This window comes from Orcinus orca, chromosome 9 (assembly GCF_937001465.1).
Source record: "Orcinus orca chromosome 9, mOrcOrc1.1, whole genome shotgun sequence".
Lineage (NCBI taxonomy): Eukaryota > Metazoa > Chordata > Mammalia > Artiodactyla > Delphinidae > Orcinus > Orcinus orca.
In genome coordinates this window covers 42146016-42158710 of record NC_064567.1, presented here as the reverse complement: position 1 = coordinate 42158710, position 12695 = coordinate 42146016, and the positions used below count along the sequence as shown (strand labels likewise).

The following is a 12695-nucleotide window of genomic DNA, read 5'->3' as shown; positions in this document are numbered from 1 at the left end:
AAAACAACACTGAGCAATTCCTGTCCTATGAGGCTCACATTTTAGTACATTTACTAAGGAGAGACAAAATAAATAGACATAGCAAATAACAAAATCTATCATACAGTCTATCAGAAAGTGGTAAGTGCAATGGAAAGGGAAGCAGAGCCAGGAAAGGAGACTGAAGTGCAGGGTGTGGTGTGAGACCACAGGCAGGAGAAGTTGCAAGTGTAATTAGGATCATCAGAGTGGGCCTCTTCAAAGAGGTGGCATTTGAGCAAGGACCTACACCAGGTGAGAAAGGGAGTCACAGAGACATAAAAATATGGGATGCTTCACAAATTTGTGTCATTTAGTCAGCAACAAAAATCATAACACAAACTAGATTATTTTAGAAGTAGTGGAATTGTATAAATACTTGTACTAATTAGTAGGACACCCCATTTTAAGATGGGGTTCCTCTGAGCTAAGGTTTCAAACAAAACTTTTCTAACAGACATATTCATAAAATTTCAACAAACTCCTCACTAGAAAAATGGACAAAGAATTAATACAACCAAAAGTAAGCACAACTAAATATTCATGTTCTAATTCACTAATATTCAAACAAATTAAATAGTAAAGATAATATTTTCACCTATAAAATTGACAAATATTAAATTAATAGAGTGTTAGAGAGTATGCCATGAAACACACCGAAATAATTGGTATATTTCTGTAATTTAGTAATATTTATCAAGACCCTAGAAAAGAGCCAGCTCCTTTGACTAAAATTTTGGTTCTAGGAATTTAACTTAAGAGAATAATCAAAACACAAAAATGCTTCTACAAAGAGGATCGCTGAAATGAATTTTTCACAGCAAAAACAGAAACAACCTAATGACCAATATAGAGGACTAAGTAAATTATTGCATTTTCACATGTATACAACCATTAAAAGATTACATACTGGAAGATTATTTAATGGCATGGAAAAGTTTTCAGAATATAAAACTCTATACTATAATAATATTAATTCTATGAAAACCATCTATGTGTGTATATACATGCACAGGGGGAAAAGGCTGTAAGAGAATATACCTAAAAAGTTAACAGAAATTATTTCTGAATGGTGATTTTTCTCATTTTTCAAATTTTAAAGACACGTGCTATTCTTATAATCAGAAATATATAATTTATATTTAAAACAGAATGGCAAAAACTGTACCTAAAGTTATCTTTTTTCCTTTTCTAAATGATATTTGAAATGGAAAATCTGTTAATTTTTTAAATAATTCTTGAACCCAGAGTTGGAATGTGGAACATTTATTTCAAAATCAATCCTTCATTTTTCTTTAGTCAAACTCACCTTTGGACAAAATTAGGAACATGTTTTGGAGAGAAGACAAGACATCAACACACTTCATCCTCAAATAGGTCCTTTTGTTTAGGACCGCTAAATCACAGATTGATAGGTTATGTGAGCCATCTACTTTAATCATCTATCCAAAACAGGGATCACTTCTATAAATCTATCAACTGAATATTCACTATTTCCTGAAAAGGAATATGCCATAGGAGTACCTATTACAAAGACGGATAGCTGTATATGTTAGAAAATCTTTTCTAAAACAGAACTAATGTTTTCCTGCAACTTCCACACCTCTGGAACTGCACAAAATTGGCCTAAACCCATTTGTGCATGACAGTTCTCGATTATCTAAATACTGTAATTATGACTTTGCATTATTCCCACCTTCAACCTTAGAAAGCTTTCTATCTTTAGAGTAAATATTCAGAAAAATTCAATTATTAGTTGTGTGTTGTCATAATTCTGGTTGCCCTGCTCTGAATGTGGTACAGATTGTCCATCATCTTCTTAAAATGTGGCATCTAGAAACAGACCATAATAGATAACGGATAATCGATACAAATACACATCTGAATTCTCCCAGTATTCCTTCCTTTGGTTATTTTGAGCCACAGGATGACACTATCATTTCCTCCCCTAACTTCTGTTACTTCTACTTTAGCAACAATTTCTCACATGACCAAAATCAAATCCAAGGTAGTAATACTCCTTCAGTTTCCTCTATCATCTAAAGGCTGAAGGAAGGACTGTTTTCATATGGAGACTTGAAAGATCCCCACCATTACCTTGTCTTCCCTGAATGATGCTTTTTGTGGCTGGATGACACAGAACAGCTATCCCAAATGGCATCACTTACGTTTGTTTTCTATTCTCACCCAAATGCTCCTAAGCATTCACTTACCCTCAGGCTACGACTTTCCATAAAGCTCTTTTGCCATAGTTATTTTATCTTCCATTCTGTAAGACAGCCTTCTTTTTAACTACCAAGTGGAGGACAGAAGGCTACAGTCAAAAAGTATAGTACAAAAATCACTATTGTATGTATGCCATTGTCAATCTGGTACCTCTTGCCATATAAAAATTACTAGGAAAATTCTCACAACATTTTTTAGAGGCTGGAAGGAAGGAAGAGAAGCTCAGGGAACTGTTTACTACTCATCTTTGGAATAAGTGAGCCCAACTGGGTAAAATGTGAGGTAGCAGCTACCGAGCAGAAAGAAAGCAAGGACTAACTAAAGCCAGTCCAAATAGCGAGTTGTTCCTGTCAAAATTACCTCACATGACAGTGTGAAGATATCTTGAGAACATGCTAAAGAGATGCCCTTCACTGGCACAGTTAACAGGGAGCAGAATATTAGATCTGAAATTTTGATCCAGAAGGCACACTAACTGTAAAAGTGGATATTTACACAATGCTTAACTTAGACTAGGCATTATTGTAAGGACCTTTCATGTAACTCATATAATCCCATAGCAACCATACGAAGATAAGTACTATTATGATTGTTGTTGTTTTTGTTGTTCCCCAAAAGACGTAAAATAACTTAGCCAATATCACATGCTGAGTAAGTGGAATAACAAAGATCTGAGTCCAGTCTAGCTTCTGAGTCATTGTCTTTAACTACTACCCTATACTTTCTCTCCAAACAATAAACTATTCAACAACATAGTTCTATTAGTCTGTGAATACAGAAGTGTACAGATTCCCAAAATATGTCACTCAATATCAGTTTCTCAAAAGAAGTAATTCTTCCCCCAAATTCCTTATCATTTCACTTCTTCAACTGAATAGCTCTATATAAGTTCAGATGCCTTCAGCTGTATGTCACAGAAAGCTCTTTGGCTGTAAGTAATAGAAAAACCTTGTTTATAATAGAAAACACAAACTAAACAGACTTCAAATATAAAGGATCTAATATAAACTAATCACATAATATAATAAACTAGGGATTAGAAAAAAGTGAAGGCTGATGCAGGACTTTCTGTCATGGACAAAATGAGATATGAGTGGGTCAAAAGAATATTCAGGAGTGAATACTCTGAATGTTCTCTCTCCCTAGCCAATCTTCTCACCAGTTCTTCATAGTATTAGGACATTCTGGGACTAAATATTTTTCCTAAATCTCTTTCCTTTCTTTTCTTCCCTGTGAATTACTAGGTACTCCTTCACTAATTTCTAAGCCCATAACATAGAAAAGTTGGCTAAAAGAAACAAATCTGATGTAATAAATAAAACACAAATACATTAAATTATGAGGAAAAATCACAACAGTATCCATTAATCTAACAAACTTTAATAATCAATATCATACCAGTAGGGGTTAATTTAGTGAGTTGAGGTTTGCAGACTATCCCTGATTCAGAGGGTTAGCACAAAGCGAGGAATTTAGAACTTACCCCCAGTGAAAAAATTATCCTAAGGGATCCTCACCTAATTTTGAAACAAGCTGGAATGTACAATCTTTTGCTATCATATCACATTCAGAGTGAATCAGGGTTTGTGCCTCTCACACCCTATCATCCCTAAGGTGAAAACAGTCCCATCCCAAACCAAACAGATATTTATCAAGTGTGAGTCACAAGTGGAAGTGGGATTAGGAGCCACTTCATTGCTACTGCCCAGAAATCTATCATCTCCTTCCATAAGACCTACTATTTTTAGAAATTTAAATCTCTAATCTGCCTATACATCAGGAGTTTAGCATACCCTCTTTAGTTTGAAAAAATTAAGAGATTTGCTATCACTGTCCTTTTTTCGGTCAGCTTGACTTCTTACTGCCTTTTAAAAAACCATCTTCTTTACTGCCAACAGACTTAAAGATCTGACCATACCATCTCCAACTTAACAACAAAGTCCAGAATGAAGTCCAGCTGCTTTGCATACAAAGGCATCATACTCTGAACGCTGCTTTCTTTTCCCATCTTCTTGTCTTTTTTATGCATCAGCAACACTGATTTGCCTGTAGCTCTGGATAAATTTACTACCTTCTGTCTTCTTTGCACATGTGCATCCTTTGACTTTGGTAAACTCTTCCTCTATAGTCATCTGAAAAGCCTTTCCCTAACTACCCCATCCCTTCCAAACACAGATTTAATCACTTCTTCTTCTGTACTACTTTTGTATCTTCCTTTGTCATTGCACATATAATTATGTGGTCACATTTTTTTCCCTCTACTATACCTTAAATTCCATAAAAGCAGAAACCTGGTGTATAGTAGGCACATAATAAAGACTGAACTGATAAGTATGCAGAATTAATAGAAAAAAGAAAAATGGGCAAAACAAGGACAAATGGAGAAATGAAAGAAAATGAGAAGGTAGCAAACTATATGAGAAAGAGAGGCAGAAACTTAAGGAATACTATATTTCTAAAAAGAGGTGGGTTTTAAATATTGTATGATAAAATATGAAGTACGAATGTGTACTAGTAAGTAAAGCTGGATAATGTGACATGCCTAATTTACATAAACGCAGTTCACATTAGGTGGTATCAGAGTGAATGGCCAACAGCATGGATTTTGCTGCTACACTGCCTGGGTTCATAGTCCTTGGCTCTACAGAGCTAAGGCCACTTTAGCTTTGTGACCTTAGGCAAGTTATCAATACTTAACCTCTCTATGCCACAGTTTTTTTCATCTGTAAAATAAAAAAATAATAGTACTTACCGTCAATGGGTTGCTGTGAGAATGAAATTATCAAATAACTTCCCCCAAAATGCCCTGCACATAGGAAGCAGTAAGTGCTGACTACTCCTCTGAGAGCACTGGAAATGGATTGCTAGTGGTTAAATGCAAGATTTACTGCAAATTAGCTATGAGACTTTAGGTAAACTACTTAATTTCTCTAGGTCTCTAGTCCTTGGCAGAGATCCCTTTGCTCTCTTTCCTACACACACAGCAAAACTCCATTTCCCAGCCTCCCTGGCAGTCAGGTGTGGCCATGTGCCTGAGTTCTGGCTGTGAGAAGGAAGTGATGTGCATCTATCTTTTCCAGTCTTACAAAGCCTCCAGTGCACAATCTTCCATGTTCTTTCTCCTTTGCTGCCTTGTACACATCACGCCTGAACACCACATATTGAAGATGGCAGAGCCATAGATGGAAGGAGTCTGGGTCCCTCAAATACTGCTTGTTGGAGAACTACCTGCTAATCAGGAACTCCGGTTTTAACCTTATGTGAGCAAAGAATTAAATTTCTACTGATTTAAGTCATTTTAATGTTAGTGTTTATCTCTGTAACATCTAATATCATTTAATTAACATAATTTTCTTATTTGCAAAGTGGGAATAATATTATGATGAGAATCAAAACAGTACAGTACATGGCACATAGTAACTATTTAAAAAATATTAGTTATCATCATAAGCTATTCCTATTAAGTTCAAATTCAGTTGCCCTCTCTTGTAAATTTGACCTGCCACTTAAGACTCAAAGTTCTATTATTTAGGAAATTGTATTTCTAGCCCATGATGATCTTTCTCTTGTATGTCACAAAATAATTTAGCACCATAAAAAAGGCTATGTTGTTTTGCTCTCCATTGAAAAATTAGACATTTCTGAGAGCAGGAACATCGCTGTACCATCTGTTCTATCCTGTAACACGGCTAAGCTTGTAACTGGTTGACCATCAGGTCTGTGTGTGGCAAAAACCCACCAGTTACAGGGCCACGGGTACCTACCCTGATGGCTTGTAGCTGATTAGCTCAGCGGGTTAGAAATTAATGTTTGTTATTGTTGAATGAATGAAGGAAGGTAATTTAATTTAATTATACTCTGTGGTCATAAATCAGCCTTCTGGCTGTCAAGTCCTTACTACTGTTCAAAACTGAGAGCAGATTAAAAAGTGGGAAGGATGAGCAGAAATTTATTACCAGTGCTGAAGCACTTAAGCACTGATGTTGGTGTATCAACAGCAGTTATACCTTTGTGAATTATCCTTGAACTAAAATATAATACACAAATCTAGCAGAGATTAAAAAGAAAGTTTTACCTCACCACGTTCAAGGAGATGTTTTCTGGAATAAAACAAAAATATTCTCTATTTACTGACTGTCCATTATACTATGATTACATCAAAATGAACTTCCATTTATTTGTTCTTATATTTTAAATAAATAAATATATAAATAAATAAAGCTATCAGATAATATTACTAAAAATTATGGCAATTTAAAAGGCATGATTTATAGTCATTCTATTTAAAGTATATCAAAATGCTGTTCTTTGGTTAACATAAAATGGGTTTTACTGATTGCTGAAAACTGTATCTCTGGAGACATAAATGAATAAAAAGAATATCTATTAAATATTCAACCATATACAGAATATATAATGCTTTATATAAGCACTGCTGTGACTTTTGAGTTGTTTTTATTTTTCACAATTACTAACATGAACATCCTTGTACTTAAAACTCTGTGAGCATCTCTGAGTATTTCCTTAGGATAAATTTCTAGAATAAAAGTTACTAGGTAAAGCTTATAAATATTTTTAGTTCCACAAAAGTTGTCTAACAAATTTTCTAAATATTTATGTCTAAAAATTTACTAAATTTTTATGGCATACCTACTGTGTTCCAGGCACTGTGCAGTGAGCACAGTGTGAACAGAATAGATACTGTTCTTATCCTCATAGAGTTTATGTTAGATCCAGACAAGAGATACAAGACTACTTATTTTATTGCCCATTGTAAAGACTGAATATTTCAGTCTTTGCAGGATGAGAGGCCTTCTCATATGGATTTTTGGGTTGGAGAGAGAAGTAAGACAGTATAAATAAGAAAGTAAGAAGTATAAGGAAGTTCAGGGGCACTCACAGATCCAGAGATTTTTTAAGAAGAGTAGTGGAGGGAAGGCCTCTTAGAATAGTAGTGAAATCACCAAATTATTTTTCCAACCTTGCAAGTCCTTCCTGAGTTTATGCAGTCAAGGGTGGAGGTGGGGGTGAATGGATGGGTTCCCACATGTCCTGAAATCTGCCAGTCACAACAGACTCTTATAGTGAGCTACTGCATGAAGGGAGAGGCCTGGTAGGTAAGTATTATAATCACCAATGACCCCAACAATAAGTATGGATACAAATAAATCTAGTAACTAATTTAGAATATCAATATACAACCAAATCATGAGACACAAATAGGATGAAAGAAAAACATCAAGATAAATGAGCAAATGAACTGAACACTCGAGAAAGAGTTAATATAAGGAATAATAGTATTAAATGAAAATTCCAATTATTATCTTCACAGAAGTCTAAGAGGATTCTGCATCCATTCAATTAAAACAAGCTGCAGTAAAAAAGAGCTTTCAGAAATTATGAAAAAACATATTTGCCTAATTTAAAACATTAGAAGAAGGTTGAATAGCAGAATTTACACAGCTGAAATTGGTCATTTTGAAGACCCAATCATAGAATTCTCTGAGAACATAAGAAAAAAAGAAATAAAAAATATGATAAAAGCAATAATATATGTTCAAAAAAGAGAGGCTAAAGCAAAAAAAAAAAAAAAAAAAAAAAGAGAATAACTACCCCCTGAGCTAAAGAAAGATTTGAGTGTTCAGATTAAAATGCCCATGAATAAACATATAAATAACAGGGTAGAAATCTTATTTAGGGAACAATGGCTGAAACCTTGCTAACTCTGGGGAGATATGGACATCCAAGTAGAGGAGGCTCATACGTGACCTTTCCCAAATTCACTAGATACATTATAATAAAACTGTCAAAATCAAAGACAAAAACTGAACTTTGAAAACGCAAATCATCTCATATAAGGAAACCCCTGTAAGGCTATCAGCAGATTTCTCAAAGGAAACCTTGGAGGCCAGGAGAGAGTGGGATATTCTAAGTGCTCAAATAAAAAATCTGCCACCTAAGAATACTTTACCTAGCAAAGCTGTCCTTCAGATGAAGGTGAGAAAGACTTTCCCAGACAAACAAAAGCTGAGGGAGTTCATCATCACTAGACCTGCCTTATAAGAAATGCTAAAGGGAGTCCTTCAAGCTGAAACGAAAGAACGCTAATTAGTAACATGAACACACATCAAAGTACAAAACTTGTTGGTAAAAGTAACTACACAAATTCAGAATACGCTAATACTGTAGTAGTGGTGTGTAAATCACCTAACTCTAGTATAAAGACAAAAGACCAAAGCATTAAAAAATAAATATAGCTACAGTAATTTATTAATGGATACACAATATAAGAAGATCCACATTGTGACATCAAAAGCATAAAATGGGGACAAGGGAAGTAAAAAGGCAGAATTTTTATATGCAATTGAAGTTAAGTTGTTATCAGCTTAAAATAGACTCAAAACTGTAAGATGTATTATGTAAGCCTCATGATAACCACAAAGTAAAAACCTATAGTAGATACACAGAAGATAGAGGAATCAAAGCATACCACTATGAAAAATCATGAAGTGATAAAGGAAGATAGCATGAGAGGAAGAAAGAAACTACAAAACAGAAAGAAAACAAGATGGCAAAAATAAGTCCTCATCTATCAATAATTACTTTAAGTATAAATTGATTAAATTCTCTAATCTAAAGATACAGAGTGGCTAAATGAATAAAAAAACAAGACCCAATTATAATGCCTATAAGAGTCTTATTTTAGCTTTAAGGATACACATGAAGTAAAAGTGAAGGGATGACAAAAGGTATTCCACACAAATGGAAATGAAAAGAAAGCAGGGGTAAATATATATATATATATAATATATTATATGTATATATAAAATCAGGTGAAACACACTAAGTTGAAAAATGTAACGAGACAAAGGAGAAAGTCACTATATAATGATAAAGGGGTCACTTCATCAAAAGGATATAACAATTCTAAATCTATATGCACCCAGCATTAAGACACTTAACTATATTAAGCAAATATTAATAGATAGGAGAGGAGAAATAGACAGCAGCACAATAATTCCAGGGGACTTAAGTACCCAATTTAACATTGGATAGATCATCCAGACAAAAAATCATTAAGGAAATGTTGGACTTGAACTACACTTTAGACTAACTGGACCTAAGCATACACACAGTGCATTCTATTCAACAGCAGCAGAGCACACATTCTCCTCAAGCACACATGGAACATTCTCCAGGATAAATCACATGTTAGGTCACAAAACGAGTTTTAACAAATTTAAGATTGAAATCATATCAAGTATTTTTTCTGCCCACAATAGTATGAAATTAGAAGTAGGAGAGCTGGAAAATTCACAAATATAATCCTGAACTATCAATGGGTTAAAGATGAAATCAAAAGGAAATCAAAAAGTATCTTGAAACAAATGAAAATAGAAACACAACATACCAAAATTTATGAGATGCAGCAAAAGCAATTCTAAGAGGGAAGTTTATAGCAATAAATGCCTACATTAAGAAAAAAGAGTTCAAATAAACAACTTAACTATACATCTCAAGGAACTAGAAGAAGAAGAACAAACTAAGCCCAAAATTAGAAGGAAGAAAATAAACATCAGAGAAGAAATAACTGAAATAGAAGAAATAATAGAAAAAAAATCAATGAAATTAAGAGGGTTTTTTTTTTTTTTGGAAAAGATAAACAAAATTGACAAGCCTTTAATTGAACTGAGGAAAAAAAGACTCAAATAAAGAAAATCATAAATGCAAGAGAGGACATTACAACTAAATACAAAGAATCATAAGAAACTGTATAAACAATCATAAACCAGCATATTGGACAACCTGGAAGAAATGGATACTTTCCTAGAAACATACAATCTACCAGGACTGAATTGGAAGAAATAGAAACTCTGAACAGACTTAAAACTAGTAAGGAGATTGAATTAATAATCAAAAGTCTCCCAACAAAAAAACCTGCAAGACCAGATGGCTTCACTGGAGAATTCTATCAAACATTTAGACAAGAATTAATGCCAATCATTCTCAAACTCTTCCAAAAAATTTAAGAGAAAAGAAGACTTCCAAACTCATTTTACAAGGCTAGTATTACCTTGACATTGAAGTAAGACAAGGACAATAAAAATAAAAGAATATTGTAGGCCAATATCCCTGATGAATACAGATGCCAAAATCCTTAACAAATAGTAGAAACCAAATTCAACATCACATTAAAAGGATAATACACCATGATCAAGTGGGATTTATCTTTGCAATGTTAGGATGGTTCAACATATACAAATCAATAAATGTGAAACACTACATTAACAGAATGAAAGATAAAAATCATGTGCTCATCGCAATAGAGACAGGAAAAGCATTTGACAAAATCCAAAACCCCTTCATGATAAAAACAAAAAAAACTCTCAACAAATTAGGTATAGACAATACAATACAGGCAATATATGACAAGCTCACAGCTAACTTCACACTCAATGGTGAAAAGCTCAAAGTTTTTCCTCTAAGATCAGGAGCAAAACAAGGATGCCCACTCTTGCCATTTATCTTCAACACAGTACTAAAAGTCCTAGCCAGGGCAATAAGGCAAGAAAAAGAAACAAAAGGGATCAAAGTCAGAAAGGAAGAAATAAAATTGTCCATGTTTGCAGTACCTAGAAATAAATTTAACTGAGGAGGAGACAGACTTGTATACTGAAAACTGTAAGACACTGATGAAAGAAATTGAAGAAGACACAGTTAAATGGAGAGATACCCTATGCGTTTGGTTTGGAAAAATTAATGTTGTTAAAATGTCCATACTACCCCAAGTGATCTACAGATTCAATTCAATCCCTAACAAAATTCCAATGACATTTGTCACATATATAGAAAGAACAATCTTTTTTTTTTTTTTTTGCATTGCAGTATGGGTAAGAATTGCTTTATGAAAATTCATTTACATATACATGAGTGTGCCTAAGAACAATCTTGAAATTCATAAACCACAAAAGACCCTGAATTTCCAAAATAATCTTGAGAAAAGCAGAACAAAGCTATAGGTATTACATTTCCTGATTTCAAACTATATTACAAAACTATAGTAGTCAAAACAGTGTGAGACTGGCATAAAAAAAGACACAAAGACCAATGGAACAGAAATAGAGAACCCAGAATTAAACCAATGCATAAACTGCCAATTTATCTTTGACAAAGGCACTAAGAACATGCACAGAGAAAGGACAGCATTTTCAATAAATAATGTTGGGAAAACTGGACAACCACATGCAAAAGAATGAAATTAACTCTTATCTTACACAACTCACCAAGATTGAGTAGAAATGGATGAAAGGCTTAAATTTAATACTTTAAACCATAAAACTACTATGAGAAAACAAAGGGGAAAAGCTTCTTGACAGTGGTCTTGGTAATAACTTTTTTGGACTTGACACCAAAAGCACAAGCAACAAAAGCAAAAATAAAAAAGGGTGACAATATCAACTTAAAAGCTTTTGCACAAAAAGGAAATAGAATGAAAAAGAAACCTACAGAATGGGGGAAAATATTTGCAAACTGTGTACCTGATAAGGGGTTAATATCTGAAGTATCTATATATAAGGAACTCATACAACTAAATGGCAAAACAACAAAAAAAATCTGATTTTAAAATGGCAAAAAACCTGAACATTTTTCCAAAGAATATACATAAATTGTCAATAAATTGTCAACAGGTACATGAAAATGTGCTCAACATCATTAATTACCAGGGAAATGCAATTCAAAACCACAATGAGATATCACCTCATGTCTATTAGAATGGCTATTATCAAAAAGAAAAGAGATAACAAATGTTGATGAAGATGTAGAGAAAAGGACTGTTGATGGGAATGTAAATTGGTATAACATTGTGTAAAACAGTATGTAGGTTCCTCAAAAAAATAAAATAGAACTACCATATGATCAAGCCATCCCACTGCTGGGAACACATCCAAAGGAATAAAAATCCATATCCTGAAGAGATATCTGTACTTTCTTGTCCATTGCAGCATTATTCATCATAGCCAAGATATGGAAACACCCTAAGTGTCTGCTGATGGATGAATGGTGTATTTCTAAAAGCACTGCTGTTGGTCCTTCTAAATCTTAGATCCACCACTTTTGGAACCCTCACCCTGTGAGAGAGTCACAGGATTCTCAAGGCACTTGTCTCCTGCTTCTTTTGACTTACAGCTTACAAAGGGAGAGATACTCCAATATCACAAAGGCATAATTGCTTCTATTAAAAATAACCATGTTTTGGGGAATGGGCTTAAAGGAGAGATGTGAGGTCAGAAACAGCCAACAAAGGGGAGCAGGAAAGAAAAGTACCTAAAATAATAGACCTAAAGAGTAGCACTGGTAGCCTTAGAAGTTGCCAGGAACCAGATCTTTTGGTGGAGTCACTGTCATTCATTAAGGTTATATAATCATCTCTACTGTGCAGAAGAGAGTGG

The 12695-nt window shown here is 34.0% G+C and overlaps 1 protein-coding gene across 1 annotated transcript in view; it reads right to left on the bottom strand.

Annotated features, from left to right (window-relative positions):
* Positions 1 to 12695, bottom strand: part of DPY19L2 (dpy-19 like 2) — an 89502-nt gene that overhangs the window by 13925 nt on the left and 62882 nt on the right. The window contains exon 17 of the mRNA XM_004269911.3: positions 6320 to 6344. Coding sequence (XP_004269959.1) covers positions 6320 to 6344 — 25 coding nt within the window. The remainder of the gene's footprint in view (positions 1 to 6319; positions 6345 to 12695) is intronic.